Genomic DNA, 19,962 nt, shown 5'->3' with positions numbered 1-19,962 from the left:
GGTGCAGGTTTGATCCCTGGTCAGGGAAGTTCCACATGCCACGAGGTGTGGCCAAAGATTTAAAAACAAGGTTTTCAATGACTCATAATTACCCTAGTTGGCAAGGATGCAGGGGACAGGCACTCCAAAATACTGCTATGCTAATGAAAGTGTAAACTGGTAAGGCTTTTCTGGAGAACAACCTAGCAGTAGCCATCAAAATCTTACATATACATTACCTTAACCCAGTAATGAACTCCTAACAAGTTACCCTATAGAAACCCTTGTGTGCGGGCACCAAGATCTACGTACGTTCAGGAACCAATGCACCACTGCCTATACCACCAAACACCACATGCACACAGTCTGTGTGTCCACCATGGCAAATTAAAGCATGTCCTGCTCCTTATGACACAATGCAGGATTCAAAATAAGAAAGTTATTCGATAAGTACTAATATAGAAAGTTCTCCAAGACGTATGGTCAAGTTAAAAAAAACTGTAGATATGTTAAAAAAGAAAAAGAAAGTAAACAGATATGCAATGCCAGCAAAGACTGATGTTGAAGTCAGGCCAGGACTTGAATTCTAGCTTGGATGTGACTTAACTTATTTGTTCCTCTGTGTGGTCCTCTTTAAATGAGGCTTATAATATCTCTTGCACAAAGCAGCATGGGAACTAAACTTGGAATTTACTGTAAAACTCTGGCCATGCTGTTAGCCGATACTGTTATTACTGCTGTTGCTGTTATTCATATATGCGTATGTATGTAAATGCTCAGAAACTATTGTCATAAATATCTATGAAAATACAAACAAAAAGTTAAATGATATGCATTCACACTGGTAATACCGCTGACCTCCAGAGTGGAGAACAGAGTGAGGATGGGTTGACTTCACTGATAATATTTGATTTTTTAAATGAAAAATTAGTGAATTACTTAAGTAATTAATTACATAAAATCCAAAGGAAAGAACATAAAAAGAGTGACATGAAAAAATTTTAAACGCTTAAAAAAAAAAAGCAGCTGCAGTAGCTTCCAGGATCTACTCCAGCCTCTGAGCAGCAGTGCCATCAGACTCTGCTGTGCGTTACTCGTTCAATGAAAACCCCCATCCTGGCACCCACAGGACCGATCCAGCTGACAGCGTTACCATGGCAGCCGCCAGGGTTGCAGGGTCAGCAGAGGCTGCGAACATGGAGAGGGGGTCGGTCCCATCCAGGACGCTGCTCAGCGGGTCCACCACGGAGCTGGAGGATGAAGAGGATGTGGAAGAAGTGCTTCCCTTCCGGCTCACTTTCTTTGTCTTTGATTCTGTGACCTGTGGGGGAAAATTGTGGAGGTAAAATGGAAGTCTCCTATGACTTCTCCCAATGAGATACTCAAATGCATTTTCCCTTGTTTCATTATGGACTGACCATTCCTTTGCAGCAGGGACCCTTATTTTTCGTGAAAAGCTGACATGACTCAGAATCCCAGCGGTTGAGGAAGAGAAGCTGAGAAGCTAGGATTAGGAAGGGAGAGACGGGGCCTCCGTGGGTTAGCAGGTGATGATATAACTGATTTTTCATGGGGCCTTCTTACTCAAAGTGTGGTCTCTGGACAAGCAGCATCCATTGCACCTGGTGGCTTATAAATATGTAGACTCCCAAGCCCCACCCCAGACCCACTTCATCACCGTTTACATTTACATTTGCAGCAATGGTCCCGGTAGGGTAATGAACCAGAATATGAGAGATCCCAGCATCAGGGCCTTTGCACGGCCATCTCATCATCACAAAGCAGTGAGTGCCCAGCTCCTCCCTTTTAGGAGAACTGTGTATGTGCTGAAGGACATGTTTTGCTCCACTGGCCTCCATCCCTCCCCAACTTCAGAGGACGGACCAGGGTCTGAGCCAAGAAGATCCAACCAGAGTTTGTCTGCTGAAAATTGAGTCAACATTAAGGAGGGCTAGTTAGGTTCCACTCCTTTTCAAAAGGAAGCTATGAAAACCCAGAACCAATCTTCAGAAAGATAAAACAGGATGCAATGAGAATTTGACTGGCCTCTGTCCCTGGTTCCTGAAAAGGAGATTCCTTGTCCTTGGAGCATCATTCACTCATGAGCCTCTCGATCACAGCTGAGTTTATGCTAATGAGAAGATGCTACATGGGGGCATGAGAAAAACCAAACATATGATTAGAGAGTCAAGACTTTCAGCCAGGTGATAAGAGCCTCACTTCAGTGGAAGCTGGGGGAAGCTGGAGATAAAGTTCGATCATGTGGCCAAGGAATCAGCCAATCATGCCTATGTAAACAAAACCCCAGCAGAAAGTTTGGACACCAAAGCTCAGTGGAGCTTCCCAGTCAAACAGATGATGTGCTGGGAGGTGATGGACCCTGACTCCACAGGCAAAAGGCACGGAAGCTCTGTGTTTGGGACCCTGCCAGACCTTGCCCTATATTTGGCTGGTCCTCATGTGCATCTTTTATAACAAAACCGTAAGCCTAAGTACTGCACTCGCCCCAGTTCTGTGTGGTGTTCTAGAAAATTATCAAACCTGAGGGACACGGGGCTCACGGAGCTGAATCTCCAATGGGCATCCAGTCTGACTCTAGGCTGGAGTTGGAATTGTGGAGATGAGGAAGGAAACCTCACCCCTCAACCCCCAGACGGAGGCCGGGGAGGCTGGCCTCACTTGGGTACAGGACAGAGGTATCCTAGTGGCTTCCAATTCTGGCGCTGTTGAACTGGAGGAGCTGGATGAGGAGACACTGTCAGGAAGTTCTGCAAGTGCGAGAGCGATGACACTGTGTCTACAGGCAGTGACCTGAGTTCTAGCACACAGCAGAAAAGTCCGCAGTAGAAAAGACTTCTGCACCAAGGTTTTGAATTCATTCTGAGCTCACTCTGAGCAGGTCACCTGCGCCGCTGCCTCTCCCCACAAGGATTCTTCCAGGTGGTGAGGACAATGGAATTTTACTGCAGGATACCGGCCGTCTCAAGCCAGCATCACAGAAGGACTGCAGTGCCTCCGGCTACCTTCCTACCTCGCTGGCTGGGCCCCCTCAGCAGAAGGAAGTTGTCTTCAGTGCTGAGAATGGGACTGTCTCTCATGTGGACAGCAAGAGTGTGAGCTGTGCCCTCAGCTAGCTGTGCACTCCCAGGGTGTCACTGGGCTGTTATTCTCCCCACTTGGTTCTCCTTCCTAGCTTTTCAGTGAGCATTGCTCACTCTCTGTGGACTGAGGCCTTGCCAGAGTGTTTAGAAGCCAAATCCACAGAGACTTTGTGAGAGATGCTACTTGGTCCCCACTCGATCACAGTGAGCTGGGACCATCAGGTCATCCACCATCTCACACCCATAGAACCTCTCCCAGAGCCTGGAGTGTTGCGGAGCAGACTGGCTTTCAGACAAAAAGCAAATCCCCCAGAAGTATCCACTCTCTTTGCCCCTGCCCTCTCAGTTGTAAGGAGCCACATGCAACATGTTAGTTTATCGGATCCATGCAGTTAATAGGCAGTGTCTCTCGGCCTGGAGGAGGCCAGATTCTGGAGTCCTGAACTCATGGAAGAAAACCTTCCTTGAACATGGATATGTATGTGTCTGAGTGTGTGTGTGGATACATAATTTTTGTTGGTGGGGGGAATAAAAAATCCTTCCTATAGGGACTTCCCTGGTGGTCCAGTGGCGAGGTCTCCATGCTTCCAATGCAAGGGGCCTGGGGTTCAATCCCTAGTCAGGGAACTAGATTCCACATACTGCAACTAAAGATAAAAGATCCCATATGCCGAAACTAAGACCCAGTACAGCTAACTAAATAAGTAAATTAAAAAAAATAAAATCTATATCCCTCAAAAGTTAACAAAAGGTTTTTATGCTTCCCATGTAGCTCTGCCTGAGGAACTGGCCACGTCTGGATGAGGAATAAGATGCAGCATCCCTGGATTCCTAGAAGCAGCTCACAGAGACAGCAGCAACTTTATTTTTATTTTTTTTTTAACAGAGCCTAATTCGCCTTTATTGTGGGTAGTGCTTCCATTCACACTGAGCTCTAGCTTGAGGAAGAGCCAGGACACTCACCACAGTTTTGTGCGTCTTCTTGTTATTAAATTCAACCAGAAGTCCAGTTTCCGGATGAATAAGAAGTCTGGCCGGTACTGATGTAATGCCCCCACCTCGCCCCCACGGAGCTGTGCATATGAGGATGAGTGTATTTCTGTCATAGATGCCACAGAAGACTTTCGGGATGGAGAGCTTAAAGGCATTTCAGTTCAAAGCTGACACAGACTTGCTCAGGAATGCCTGCCACTGTCCCACCTGAAAACAGCCTGGAGCCTCTGGTCCATTTTTGCCTCTGGTCCATTTTTGCCTCTGGTCCATTTTTGCCTCTGGGTCCCTGTCTCTGGATATAGGAAGCCTGAATGCTGTTTTGGGGCACTCTGAAGATTTTAAACAGCATCAGAGACACAACTGGAAGTACTGGTCAGGGAAATGAAAAGTTGACTCATAAAAAAAAATGGAGGTCTCCAGAAACCATGGATTTGGAGCCAGTTGATCAGAAGTGTGGGTGGCCTAGGAACCCCCAAATTTGCTGCTGGAGTCTGAAGCTAGGTTGAAGGCCCTGCCCTAAACCTGTGGTCTGACACTAACTGCGGGGAGTCGGGTGAAGCGCCTCCTCTGGGGCATGTTTATTGTTCCTGCCTGCCTGGCATCCATCCCTCCATCTCCCAGGCTCAACAGTCCCAATCTTCTTTGGGAATGAAAGTAGCCCTACCTGACTCTCAGCTCTTACAGGCCTGGTGAAGTGGACTCTGCTCCCAGTTCCCATGGTGGGCATGAGCCCCAACCCAATCAATCAGCATATTCTACACTCCAGTCAACATGGTTGAATCGGGGAAGGACACGTAACCCAACTGAGCACACGGAAACTGCAGAGAAGAGACTCTCCTTGCTGCTGGGTTTGAGCTCCTGAGGTTGAAACCAACTCACTGGTGGGTCAGCCACAGCCACATAAGCCCATGGGGATTTGAGGGCCCTGTGAGGTTGAAGCTCAGTCTTGTGATTGCCTGCTTTATGGAATCACCTCTATGTTTTCAGGTTCTCTGTCATTCAGAAACTTTACGTCCTCAATACCCACTGGCATCTGTCAACCTCATCCCACTCAAGATGACAACCACACGGCATCTATTACCTGCTAATAAAAAAGTGCTAACCCAAGAGGGAACATCTATATCTCTTGCCTGATTTTTGTTTTGTTTTTTAAATAAACTCACAGGCTAAGATGCTATTTAGGACAGCACTCCATATTAGTAATTAGTGTTTGTGCCAAGTCACTTTGGTCATGTCCCACTCTTTGTGGCACTATGGACTGTAGCCTGCCAGGGGATTCTCCAGGCAAGAATACTGGAGCAGGTTGCCATGCCCTCTTCCAGGGAGCTCACGACCCAGGGTTTGACCCACACTTCTAACGTCTCCTGCATTGGCAGGCAGATTCTTTACCACTAGCGTCACCTGGGAAGTCTTTATATAATGAATTAATTCATCAAGTATTACACCAAACTTAAATGCCAAGTACTGCAAGGAAGGATTGTAACTCAGTACTGTGAAATCTCTTAAAATTTTTCACCTTTAAGGCTTGGCCTCATAAACCAAAAGTTGTTTCTCTTCATGTTCATGCTTAAGTGAAACCACCTCATTTTCTCAAACACCTAATTATCTTGTAGTCCTCAGATCCTGAAGCTCCCCATTTTTGCTTACCTGACTTATGTTTCTGCTTTCTTTTCTCCTTCCACTTTCATGCAAAAACCTTTGAGGCTCATGCCATTCTCCAATACTGTTCTCCATCATTTTTATGCAACAGTTATCAATTTATTGTGTATCAGTTCCAAATCCACCCTTTGCTGTATGTTATGATACTAGAATTAGACCTTATAAACACTCCTCCTTGCCAGCTAGCACAGTGTTAGATTTTGTGAATAGAGGGCACTCAAAGGCAACAGTAGCAGGAAGATATTCTCATCAGGGTTCCAGTCTTCCATTTTAAAACTCAGTATAGAAGTCCAGTGGTCCTCAAAGACAAGTTCCAGCTGTACCCTCAGGCCATGCTCTTCCCATCTGACAGCTCTATCAAGTTTCTTTGCCAAAGGCAACCTGCGTGTTCCTGTGACAGCCATACCCTCTTCAACAATGCTGAATTTCAGCCTGGGGTTGGAGGAGAGGCTCTATCATAAGTCCTCAAAGTTCCTTCACTAGCCACTGTTCCTCAACCTGGAGTTGATATCTGCATCTTTGTACCTGGTACTTTTGGACCTCTCAGAGCAAGGTTGGCACTTGGTTGGTTATAAGGCCCAAGAGCAAATATTTTTAGGCTTTGTGGGCCGAACAGTCTGTCCCAATTCAACTCTGCATGAAAACAGGTAATATATAAACGAATGAGTATGGCTGTGTTCCAATAAAACTTCATTTACAAAACTGGGCTACTGGCCATAATAATGCCAACTCCTGCTTTAGCCCTGTTTCATCCTTTATAGTAATAAACTACCTTTTACTAATTAACAATTCTTTAAATTTCCCTGTTCAAAAATCTTCTATCGTTTCTGTTGCTTGACTTGGCCCCTGACTAACTGATCTGCCTTGCCAGTCACCATGTGGTTATTTCCTCTACTACCCGCCTTATTTTTGCTCTGGACATTTATCGAACTTTCCATGCTCTATCCTACTCTTTGCGACTCTTTGCAAAAAGAAGCCTCAGTTAAATGTCCATATGACAAATTCACAACATTTTCAACCCCAAAACTGTACCCTATCAGAATCTTAACAATATAATATTCTGATCACAATTTCCTTTGCTTCTCACACTCTCACTCTGACCAAATCTGTTCTCTGAGCTCAGAGACTTCTCTGCTTCTTCCACTAGGCAACTAGTGCATCTAAGAATATCTCACAACCATAAAGATCCAACGGTCTCCATTTCAGCAGGCATCTGTATGCCACTTAACATTCCTTTTACAAGCCCTTGGTCTGCTCTCTTTCCCATTTCCCTTAGAATATAAAGCCTAACCATATTCCTTGCCTCAAAACCCCTACTGCCACCCTAGCTTCATTTAGTGAAATAAATTAACAACTTATCCCTAGAAAACTAAGACCAGGAGGAATCAAAACTTTTACAACTTTCTGACCTCTCCCATAAACCTGCCTGAAAGAAATTAAGACATACATCTACAGAAAAACTTCTACATGAATGTTTACAGCAGCATTATTCATAATAATAAAAAACTATAAAGAGGAACTTCCCTGGTAGTACCATGGATGAGAATCTGCCTGCCAATGCAGGGGACGTGGGTTCAATCCCAGCTCCGGGAAGATTCCACATGCTGCAGAGCACCAAAGCCCATGGACCAAAAGTACTGAGCCCACGTGCTGCAACTTCTGAAGCCGACATGCTGTAACTACTGAAGCCTGCGCACCCAGAGCCTGTGCCCCACAAGCAGAGAAACCACTGCAGTAAGAAGCCCACGCACCAAACCGAGAGTGTAGCCCCCACTCACCACAACCAGAGGAAGCTGGCACACAGCAACGAAGACTCAGTGCAATCAAAAATTAAATAAATGAACTTTTTTAAAAAAAGCAAAAAAGTACTAGTAGTCAAAAACGTCAGTCACTGGGTGACGGGATAAACAAAATGTGGTACAGCCTTACAATGGAGCTAACAGTAATTAGAGTGACCTCAATACTTCAAACAGGCAAGTTAAGAAGTATTTTCTTTACACCTCCAAATGAGGAACAAAGGCATCCCACACTCGTGACCACCTCACTAATATAACAAAGGGAATAAAAATGATGGTGGGTGAAACCATCACAAAAAATGGGGCAGAGAACAAACTGGTAGACTTAAAAATCCAAAATCAGCTACCGCTGACAAAATGAGAAAGAACCAGGAACACTGTCTATAATGTTATGGAATAGGAATGTCCTAGAGGGACCCTTGACAAAACTTACCATTATTGGTTTCAGTGGGTGATAGTCCCCAAACTCCAGCGGTACAGCCTCCAGTCGGCATGACGCAAACTCAGCCTTGTAGTTCCTATTCCTGGAATGCCTGGTAAACAGCAAAACCCAGAAACCAATTTAGTTGGAGATGCATACACATTAAAAACTTTTTGCTAAAAAAAAAAAAAACAAAATTGTTTTTGATGAGACAATTGACAGTGGAACAGTATTTCTACCAAGACCAGTAAGTAATGGTGAATTTTTTTTTTAATTTTTTAATGGTTTGAAGGTATAAAGAGCTGCCAAGGCAAACAAAACCTGTGAGGCCAGACACCAGAACAAAGGGAAGTTCAGTGAGGTGAAGCCAACTTCTTGCTGGCTATCTCTGGCCGGGCACTACTGATTCTTGACATGGGACAAGACGCTGAAGCCAGGCAGGGGGCGGCTGCTAGGAGGCAGAGCAGCCAAAAGAGCTTTAAGGAAAACTCACAAGGCTGGAGAGAGAAACTAGGGTTCAGGGCTATGGAGAAGGCCAGGGCTTGACGGAAGAGCTTCTGAAGACAAGGGAAGGCTGTGAAGTGACAGATTTGGTCCTGGTTTCCCTTCAAAGTGGTCACCAATTAAGCTGTATAGAGCAAGAGGAAGAAGCCAGATAGATGAAGAGAAGACAGTTTCATCAGTCTGGTGGAGAACTAACAAGTGAAGGGATTCGTGAAAAGAAAACTAAAGGGGAGAGATTATTCACATTGAGGCACGGAAAGGAGAAAATCACAGAAGAGTGGAAAAGACGAAAAGGACAGGAAGAAATGCCTAACACACATATATGAATCTTGAAGAAGAGAGAAACAACAGGCAGAAGCAGCAATTGAAGAGATAATAGCTAAAAAATTTCCCATACTAAAGAAAGACATCAATTCACAGATTCAAGAAACACTTGTGCCCCAAGCAAGACGAGTATAAAAACAACACAAAAAACAACCATACTTAGGGCCTTCATAGTAAAATGGCTAAAAACTAAAATGAGAATTTAAGAGAAATAAAGATTCATTATTACCAAAGGATAACACTAAGATTATTACCTCTGCATAAAATGAGATCCAGAAGACAAAGGAATACTGGAGTATTAGAGTACTGAAAGAGAATAATTGCTAACCAAGAATTTTAGACCTAGTTAAACTATCCTGCAAACATTACAGCAAAACAAAGAAGTTCAGTCAAAGAAAAGGGAAAAAAGCAGCAGTAGCAGAACTACACGTTAATTTTTTTTTTAATGCTAAAAGTAGAAGGAAAATGATCCCAGCTGAAAGCAAAAAATATGCATGTATATATGTATTTCCCACTCCAGTATTCTTGCCTGGCAAATCCCATGGATGGAGGAGCCTAGTAGGCTGCAGTCCATGGGGTCGCTACGAGTCAGACACGAGTGAGTGACTTCACTTTGACTTTTCACTTTCATGCTTTGGAGAAGGAAATGGCAACCCACTCCAATGTTCTTGCCTGGAGAATCCCAGGGATGGGGGAGCCTGGTGGGCTGCCGTCTCTGGGGTCACACAGAGTCGGACACGACTGAAGCAACTTAGCAACAATATGTATTTCAGTTCAGCTCAGTCACTGAGTCATGTCTGACCCTTTGTGACCCCATGGACTGTATCCATACATGACTACTGGAAAAACCATAGCTTTGACTAGACAGACCTTTGTTGGCAAAGTAATATCTCTGCTTTTTAATACGCTGTCTAGGTTGATCATAGCTTTTCTTCCAAGGAGCGCACATCTTTTAATTTCATAGCTGCAATCACCAGCTGCAGTGATTTTGCAGCCCAAGAAAATAAAGTCTGTCATTGTTTCCATCGTTTCCCCATTTATTTGCCATGAAGTGATGGGACTCAATGCCATCAGCTTAGTTTACTGAATGTTGAGTTTTAAGCCAGCTTTTTCTCTCTCCTCTTTCACCTTCAAGAAGCTCTTTAGTTTCTCTTCACTTTCCGCCATAAGGGTGGTGTTATCTGCATATCTGATATACATGCATATGTGTTTATACATATATATATATAATGTATCAGTCCTGAATATTCATTGGAAGGACTGATGATGAAGCTCCAATACTTTGGCCACCTGATGCAAAGAACCGACTAATTGGAAAAGACCCTGATGCTGGGAAAGATTGAAGGCAGGAGGATAAAGGGGACGACAGAGGATGAGATGGTTGAATGGCATCACTGACTCGATGGACATGAGTTTAAGCAAGCTCCGGGAGTTGGTGATGGACAGGGAGGCCTGGCATGCTACAGTCCATGGGGTCACAAAGAGTTGCACACGGCTGAGCAACCAAACAACAACAATGCGTATATGCAATATGTACAAAAGAGCACAAAAGATAAAGGTGTAGGTAAAATTAAATCAACTACAGAAAATAACTTCTTGCGGTGTTTACAATATACATAGAGTAAGAATGCATGACAACTAGAACATAAAAGGCAGAAGAGGTACTACTCAAAAACTTAAAAAATTGTCACGACACAGGAAGCTGGCCCCTTTGTTTCCTTGGCCTCCAAATGCCTTGAATTCATCCCTCCCCCCTCAAACCCACCCCCATTCACAGCTTTTTAACTTTATTAATATTTTTATGAACCCCAAATCTAGTCAGCAGATAATTGGCTTTACTCAATAAGCCCCACCAACCCAGAAATCTAACACAGTACCAAAGAAATGAAACCCCATGTAATTTCACTTCTATCCCTTTCCAGATAAATTTCACTTTGGGTGTAGGAAAGGAGAAAAACTAGTGAACAATCAGACCAGCCTCTGCTTGTTTCTGTTTTTAAACGAAAACTCCTACCACAATATACTGCCTAGTTCCTTTGGGTCACATTTACTAAATATATACTGTCTTCACCTTCCAAAAATATTGCAGCTGAATTCAGTGCTGAAATTCTTCCAAGCTCCTTTTAATATGTCACCAACCAACTCTTGATTAATAAAACAAACAAAACCCTGAAGAATAAATTGGAAGACTAGTCATCAATAGCCCTAATGGAGTTTTAAAAATCAAATTATATTTTTCCTCGTTTCAGACCACTCTTAACTTTATCAATAGAATTCTGAAAAGCGAATTCAATGAGTAGAAATATAATCTGACCTGAAATTTAACTGCAAATGTGTTTTTCACCTCTATAATAATTATTAGCAAATCAACAGCTACAAAAAGCACGAAGTCAAAACAACAAGATGATGTGATACGCAACTAAATATCCGTTCTCATTTATTACGTGCTTATTAATGTTGGGGCCCACCGTAGGCCACCCCAAAATATGGCATATTATGTTGAATTAAAGTTACCTAAGAAAAAGCTGATCTAAAAAGGGACACTTTGACCCTCCTCTCTGTCTTCCTGAAAACAGGAAATAAGTCTCCCATGTGAGAAGTGCACTCCCTGAATCTGAAGGTAGAAGGACACCCTTGTCATCAGAGACAGGGAATTCAGGGCCAAGAAGTGTATAAAAATGAACCTCATTATCTCTTTACTACCACAAGTCTGCTGTTTAGATTCTTCACTAATTAAGCACCCAAAGCCTAACTTGGAAAGAACAGAAAACTAATCTTTCTTCCTTCCTAACTAGGAAAGACTAGAGCTCTCTTCAAGAAAATTAAAGATATCAAGGGAATATTTCATGCAAAGATGAGCACAATAAAGGAGAGAAATGGTATGGACCTAACAGAAGCAGAAGATATTAAGAAGAGGTGGTAAGAATACACAGAAGAACTGTACAAAAAAGATCTTCAAGACCAAGATAATCACGATGGTGTGATCACTCACCTAGAACCAGATATCCTGGAATGCGAAGTCAAGTGAGCGTTAGTCACTATAAACAAAGCTAGTGGAGGTGATGGAATTCCAGTTGAGCTACTTCAAATCCTAAAAGATGATGCTGTGAAAGTACTGCACTCAACATGTCAGCAAATTTGGAAAACTCAGCAGTGGCCACAGGACTGGAAAAGGTCAGTTTTCATTCTAATCCCAGAGAAAAGCAATGCCAAAGAATTCTCAAACTACCACACAACTGCATTCATCTCACATGCAAGCAAAGTAACGCTCAAAATTCTCCAAGCCAGGCTTCAACAGTACATGAACCATGAACTTCCAATATTCAAGTTGGTTTTAGAAAAGGCAGAGGAACCAGAGATCAAATTGCCAACATCCGCTGGATCATCAAAAAAAACCAAGACAGTTCCAGAAAAACATCTACTTCTGCTTTACTGATGATGCGAAAGCCTCTGACTGTGTGGATCACAACAAACTGTGGAAAATTCTTCAAAAGATGGGAATACCAGACCACCTGACCTGCCTCCTGAGAAATCTATATTCAGTTCAAGAAGCAACAGTTAGAGCTGGACATGAAACAACAGACTGGTTCCAAATCGAGAAAGGAGTACATCAAGGCTGTATATTGTTACCCTACTTATTTAACTTCTATGCAGTGTACATCATGTGAAATGCTAGGCTGGAGGAAGCACAAGCTGGAGTCAAGATTGCCAGGAGAAATATCAATAACTGCAGATGCGCAGATGACATCAACATTATGGCAGAAAGCGAAGAAGAACTAAAGAGCTTCTTGATGAAAGTCAAAGAGGAGAGTGAAAAAGTTGGCTTAAAACTCAATATTCAATAAACTAAGATAGTGACATCTGGTCCCATCACTTCATGGCAAAAGATGGGGAAACAATGGAAACAGTGACAGACTTTATTTTCCTGGGCTCCTAAATCACTGCAGATGGTGACTGCAGCCATGAAATTAAAAGACGCTTGTTCCTTGGAAGAAAAGCTGTGACCAACCTAGACAGCATATTAAAAAGCAGAGACATTACTTTGCCAACAAAGGTCCATCTAGTCAAGGCTATGGTTTTTCCAGTAGTCATGTATACAAATGAGAGTTGGACTATAAAGAAAGCTGAGTGCTGAAGAATTAATGCTTCTGAACTGTGGTGTTGGAGAAGACCCTTGAGAGTCTCTTGGAATGCAAGGAGATCCAACCAGTCCATCCTAAAGGAAATCAGTACTGAATATTCATTGGAAGGACTGATGCTGAAGCTTAAAGTCCAATATTTTAGTCACCTGATGAGAAGAACCAACTCATTGGAAAAGAGCCTGATGCTGGTAAAGACTGAAGGCGGGAAGATACGGGGACAACAGAGGATGAGGATGGTTGGATGGCATCACCAACGTGACAGAATTGTGTTTGAGAAGGCTCCAGGAGTTGGTGATGGACAGGGATGCCTGGCATGCTGCAGCCCATGGGGTCACAAAGAGTCTGACAAGACTGAGCGACTGAACTGAACTGAACTGACTGAAAGCCTAACTTTCTTTGTTCTGTCAATTCCTCACAAGTTTATAGTTTCTCTGTCTAAAAAAGTATAAGAGCTGCCTATTGTGACTACTTCTTAGGTCTCATTTCTATGAGACCTCCAAGACACATAAATTAAAACTTGTTTCTTTTCTCCCATTGATTTATCTTGTGTCAGTTTTATCAGCGCAGCCACAAGAAATCAAGAGAGTTAGGGTGGAGGGGGATTTCCCCTCCCTGACACTATCCATCAGGATGCAGGCCAAGGCCTTTAACCTCTATCACCACATTTAATACTTTGGCCACCTGATGCGAACAGCTGACTCATTGGAAAAGACAGTGATGCTGGGAAAGATTGAGGCAGGAGGAGAAGGGGACGACAGAGGATGAGATGGTTGGATGGCATCACCAACTTGATGGAAATGGGTTTGGGTGGACTCCGGGAGTTGGTGACGGACAGGGAGGCCTGGCATGCTGTGGTTCATGGTGTCGCAAAGAGTCGGACACGACTGAGTGACTGAACTGAACTGAACCACACTTAATCAACTTTATGAGGTAGGCACTATGATTATGCCCATTTCTCAGATGGAGAAGCTGATGCTGTTGGTACCTTGAGACAGGTGAGCATGTGACAGAGACAGATGCATACTGAGGCAGCCTGCCTCTAGGATTCAGCAGTTCTATAGATCATCCACAGGTCACCTTGAGAATTTGAAAAAGCAATTGTCATTTTAAGGATTCAGCTTTGAAATGATTTTTTTTTAAGTTTGAGGGAAGGATTCTTTAAGGAAAAAATACTGCTTCTGATAAAAACAAAACCTTTGAAAAAAAAAAAGAAGAAGAAACATTTACACTTCCTGAAAGTCCATGGCAAGTTGCTATTTTGATTTTTCAATCACATCTTCTACTACTTCCATCATTTCCTCAGCTTTGCTCTCAGTTCCTTCTGTGTGTGTGCGCGCGCATGTGTGCGTGTGCACTTAGTCGTGTGGGACTCTGTGTTGCCACGTGGACTGCAGCCCATCAGGCGCCTCTGTTCACGGAATTTTCCAGGCAAGAATACTGGAGTGGGTTGCCATTTCCTATAAAAGCGTTTTCTTCAAAGCCTGGGCCTTTGATAAGGCTCACAGTGACCTCTAGTGGGCATTTTCTCAAAAAGCCTTACTTTTCTTCTTCCTGTGAATGCACCTGATAAACTGGTAAAAATGCCCCCAAATCCCAGCTCCCAGCAATGCAAAACGTTGGTCAGGTTCCTTGGCAGTTGCCACAGATAAAAGGCCAACATTTTATACCTCCACTCTGAGCTTGGTCTGACCTCTGGCTACTCCAAATATGGCCCACAGATCATCAGTAAGGGCTTCACTGGGGAGTGTGAAATATCCCGACCTATAGAATCAGGGTCTAGATTTCACCAAAATTCCCAAGTGACTGAAATGCACATTAAAGACTAACACTGCCCTATTTTTAAATTATTTACAGTGAATAACACGAATGCATATAAGTCCTATTACCAGTTACTAAATGAATCTCCTTATACTGTAAATAGTGAAATCCACTAACTCCTTTGTTTTTTTAGATAATTTTATTTATTTATTTTTGGCAGTGCTGGGTCTTTGCTGCTGCTCTGGCTCTTCTCCAGTTGCAGCAAGCAGGGGTTACTCTCTAGTTTTGGTGCTCAGGCTTCTCAATATGGTGGCTTCTCTTGTCGCGGGCTTGGGTAGTTGAGGCACGTGGGCTCAGCAGTTGCAGCTCCGGGGTTCTAGAGCACAGGCTCAATAGTTTGTGGCGCGCAGGCTTAGTTGCTCCAAGCTATGTGGGATCTTCCTGGATCGGGGATTGAACCCGTGTCTCCTGCACTGGCAGGTGGAGTCTTCAACACTCTGAGACCACAGAAGCTCCAACTAACCGCTTTTTAATTCTCAAGTGACTTTTTAATTGCTAATGACATAATCTGGCCACACAACTTTTTATCCCCCAATCACAATGTACTCCCCTTCCCTAACAGTCTTAAAATGTAGAAATTCTGACTCCAAGGAACAGTATTTTTACCAGTGCTATGACCACAGGATTGAACAGGAAATGCCATCCACAGTGCACTGGCCATCTCACAAGTGGAGTCAGTGGTAACAAAAAGTGTAGGTGAAAAGAGGTATTCTGGGGAGACCCATGACAACACAGCAGGATTCAGGAGCCGCAGAACCCAAGAACCTCAGCCCATGACCTAGGCTGAAGGACCAGCTGACAATAATGATTAAGATCACAGGACTGATAAATCTACCATATGACACAGCAATCCCACTACTGGGCATACACCCTGAGGAAACCAGAACTGAAAAAGACACATGTACCCCGATGTTCACTGCAGCACTATTTACAGTAGCTAGGACATGGAAGCAACACAGATGTCCACTGGCAGATGAATGGAAAAGGAAGTTGTGGTACATATACACGATGGAATATTACTCAGGTATAAAAAGGCATGTATTTGAGTCAGTTCTAATGAAGTGGATGAACCTAGAACCTATCATACAGACTGAAGCACGTCAGAAAGAGAAAGACAAATATCATATATTAACACATACATATGGAGTCTAGAAAAATGGTACCGATGATCCTATGTGCAGGGCAGCAAAGGAGACACGGATATAAAGAAGAGACTTTTGAACTGAGTGGGGCAAGGAGAGGGTGGGATGATTTGAGAGAGTAGCACTGAAATATAAACATTAGCATATGTATATGTAAAATAGATAGCCAGAGGGAGCTTGACGACTCAGGGCACCCAAAGTCAGTGCTCTGTGACAACCTGAAGGGATGGGTGGGGGGGAGGTGGAAGGGGGATTCAGGAGGGAGGGGACACATGTATGCCTATGGCCGATTCACACTGATGTATGACAAAAACCATCACAATACTGTAAAGTAATTATCCTGCAATCAAATTTTTTTTTTTTAATCACAGGCTTGAGCTTCAAACCTCAGTGCTCCTTGCAGGCTGTAAAACTAACTGAACTGCTTCATCTTTCTGTCTCCACTTTTTCATCTGAAAAATGGGATTTTTAGGAGATAAGATGTTGCACCTTCAGCTCTAAGAACAGCATTCAGCACAAAATAAAAAAGCTCAATAAATACCTCAGTTAATGTCACAAACACTTTTCTCCTCTGAGGGCCTCCTTAGTTTCCTTATTCATTCAATAATATTATTCAACACCTACTATCTGCCAAGCTCCAGGCCAAGCACTGGAAATACAATGATGGTTAAAACCCAGACCCTCTAACTTGAAGAGCATCAAGTCTCCAGAGCAAACTGAAAGATGAACACGTGCTACCACAGACAAATGTTTAGAGGACAGTCAGACTAGGAAGTGTGGCAACACTTGATGCTAAAAGCCTTATGGCTCCTCTCTCCATAAAAAAAAATTATATATATATATATATATATAGTCGTTATTTAGTCACTAAACAACTCTTTGTGTCCCTCTGTCCATGCGATTTCCCAGGCAAGAATACTGGAATGGGTTGCTAGTTCCCTCTCCAGGGGATCTTCCTGACCCAGGGATCGAACCCTAGTCTCTTGCATTGGCAGGTGGATTCTTTAACACTGAGCCACCTGGGAAGCCCCAAAGTAAAATATACCAAAGGTAAAAATGCTCTGAAATTAAACAGCATCTTCCTGGATCTTCTAATTACAAAATTCCAGCCAACTAAGTTCACTGAAGCCATATGTTATGTTAAGTCCTAGTAATCCCCTAAAAGGACTTTTGCGTGACCAGGTCAAAGAAAACTCAGGGCAGGACATATAAGAACTCACTGTCATCTAATGCTAATTTAGCGAACCGAGCCTTTGAAGGAAGACTCTTTACAGAGTTAGCCAGGTGAAGGAAATACAAACCAGAAGTATGTATCTGATTATTTCTAAGGTCCAGGGCTGTATATTTTTTCATTTGTTCACTTACTCGCTCATTTAACGTAAACCACTTCACATCACTTGCAGATAAAGATTAGAAAGTAACTTCCCTTTCTGAGATGTAGAGGAGAGCTCACGTGCCCATATGATTCCACCACTATCACAACTTGCTCCCGTTCTTCACACAACTGTCCCAGGAAATCCCATGGACACAGGGACGCAAAGAGTTGCTTAGACTTAGTGACTAAACAACAAATATATATATATATATATAAATATATAAATATATATATTTTATCTTACAGAGAGAGGAGCCATAAGGCTTCAGCTGCTGCTGGAGCGCCAATCTCTCCTAGCTACTCCAGCCAGAAGGGCCCCTACACACCCATTAGCCTCCGCACACGCCCACAGCTCCTTCTCCATGAACTCCTATTCATCCTCCAAAACTCAATTTATGACTCCTCCTCTCTCAAGCCTTCCCGAAGCCGTCAGGTGTGCCTCATTCCAGAGCCTTCTTCGGTCATTCTTCTATTCTGCGTATCTGCTCCGCTAAACAGCAGCTCCTTGAATCCAAGGAGTATGTCTAAGGGTTCTGTATTCTCAAGTTCTACGCCCGCCCGGTGCAGGGAGCGCCCTGCAGAGTCGGATGAATGGGAAGTTTCCTCTACAAGAAGCCAGTCATTCAGAACACAGCCAGGCCCCCGAGTTGTCCAGACCAGGGCTGAGTCCACCATTCTCTGCATCCGCGCCCCCAGAACACGCGCCAACTTTTGGGAAAGCGGAAGCCGGGGAACTTAAGCTTTTATTTGAGGAAACGAATGGAGAAATGAACGGGGAGGGCGATAGGAGGAGAGGACCAAGACCCGACCGGTCCGGCATCAGGAATGTCCTCTGAATCAGGGTAGCCGCCCCACCCGGAGACTGGGTGGGAGACTTCACCAAACCCAACGGATAACAGTTCATACACTCCCTCACGGAGACACACACCCAGAAACAAGAGTCCTGAAGACAGCCAAGGCCACTACCTCCCTGAACCCCACTCGCCGCTTCTTCCTTACCAGGGAAAGGCGGCCATCTTCCCAGTCACATGACCGCTGGGTCTGGAACCGCCCGCCCAATTCACCCTCTCAGACCCCGCCCCGCCAGGCCGCCATGTTTGCGAGGGGCGGGCTCACTCCTGCCGCGCCGGGGCCGCCGTGGTTGTCAGGAGCACCGTAGGCGGCCGCCGCAGTAGCGCTGACGTCAGTGGGGACTTTTGTGCAGGTGAACGTCTGGTCCGCAGCGCCCTCTGCAGGCGGTGAAGAATCCCGACGCCTACTGAGGGAAAGGGACGACAGAGAGGACTAGATGGTTGGATGGCATCAGGGATTCAATGGACATGTTTGTGGAGGACAGGGGAGCCTGGCGTGCTGCAGTCAATGGGGTCGCCAAGAGTCAGACACGACTGAGCGACTGACCAACAACTGAGGGAAGATGCTAACCCCAGCAGAGGATGGGAAGAAGGCGCCCCTAGGCTTGCTTTTGAGGCTAATTGTTTGGCTGGCTAAGCCACGCCCCCTCTGCCAGCCAACCACGCCCCGCTCCGTGCACCGAAAAAGTTAGGCTCTTCGGATATTCTGCTCCAGGGAATAACAACGTGCGTCTCTAAGGGCTGCCCTAGATACAAATGGACAGCCCTAGATCCAAATGGACAGCTCTCTACTGGAATTAAACTGGAAAAATGGGGGTTAGCATTTTACCCCACTTAGCAGAACCGTTCGTTTCTATGAAGGTGGTTGTTCGTTTCCACTACATAACTTCCCATGCTCTGGTGTTTTCTCTGATTTAAAAAAGAAAAAGGAAAAGAATTCAGGATATTTTAACAAATGCTTACCATTGTAGCTTCCCTTGTGTCTCAGCTGGTAACGAATCCGTCTGCGATACAGGAGACCTGGGTTCGATCCCTGGGTTGGGAAGATCCCCTGAGGAAGGGAAAGGCTACGCACTCCAGTATTCCGGCCTGGAGAATTCCATGGAATGTACAGTCCATGGGGCCGCAAATAGTCGGACACAGCTAACCGACTTTCACTTTCACACCATTGTAAGTAAACGTGTCATGCTGAGGAGTTTGCATTCAATTTTCCTTTATTCTTCGATAAACCTCTGAGACCAGTCCTGGGTGTTCACTGGCAGGACTGATGCTGAGGCTGAAACGCCAATACTTTGGCCACCTCATGCGAAGAGTTGACTCATTGGAAAAGACCCTGATGCTGGGAGGGATTGGGGGCAGGAGAAGGGGATGACAGAGGATGAGATGGCTGGATGGCATCACTGACTCGATGGACATGAGTTTGAGTGAACTCCGGGAGTTGGTGATGGACAGGGAGGCCTGGCATGCTGTGACACGACGAAGAGACTGATTGAACTGAACTGATGACTGAAAGTCTCTTTTGTTTTTCAAAATTATTTTTAAACCTATATGTATGCTCACTATGGTCTGTTAGGGATAGCTTTCCAACTTCACTTTTTTTTTTATAACTACTCTTCATTTCAGGGAAAGAAGGGGAGTTGTGTGTGGTTGTTCATGGGACAGTGACACCTAACAACAACAAAAAAATCATCATCTCCAAAATGGATCCTTGTTTTCAGCTCAATATGAATAATAAAGAGTTCCCAGCCATACTCATTATTCCCAACATATGAAATAAACAAGAGTAAAGGGTAGCCATAGGAAAAGGGAGGGGCTCTTCTCACACTGCCTTGCAGACTATCAAATACAGTATCTCCT

The 19,962-nt window shown here is 44.2% G+C and overlaps 1 protein-coding gene and 1 pseudogene across 3 annotated transcripts in view; one reads left to right on the top strand and one right to left on the bottom strand.

The window, feature by feature from the left end:
* VPS35L (VPS35 endosomal protein sorting factor like) overlaps positions 1-18,330 on the bottom strand; it is a 141,152-nt gene extending 122,822 nt beyond the window's left edge. For 2 of the 3 annotated variants that reach the window (XM_069570239.1, XM_069570238.1), the window contains exons 1-3: positions 18,254-18,330; positions 7,962-8,061; positions 1,133-1,300 (exon numbers count right to left, since the gene is read on the bottom strand). In XM_069570239.1, the coding sequence (XP_069426340.1) occupies positions 1,133-1,300; positions 7,962-8,061; positions 18,254-18,270 (285 nt within the window). In that variant the 5' untranslated portion in view covers positions 18,271-18,330. The remainder of the gene's footprint in view (positions 1-1,132; positions 1,301-7,961; positions 8,062-18,253) is intronic. The other variant, XM_069570240.1, reaches the window with a different exon arrangement.
* LOC138429668 (methylosome protein WDR77 pseudogene) lies at positions 2,600-3,476 on the top strand (annotated as a pseudogene).
* Positions 18,331-19,962: the final 1,632 nt, after the last annotated feature.

Source organism: Ovis canadensis, chromosome 24 (assembly GCF_042477335.2).
Source record: "Ovis canadensis isolate MfBH-ARS-UI-01 breed Bighorn chromosome 24, ARS-UI_OviCan_v2, whole genome shotgun sequence".
NCBI lineage: Eukaryota > Metazoa > Chordata > Mammalia > Artiodactyla > Bovidae > Ovis > Ovis canadensis.
Note: the sequence above shows the minus strand (reverse complement) of the source record. Positions and strands in the feature narration are given on the sequence as shown.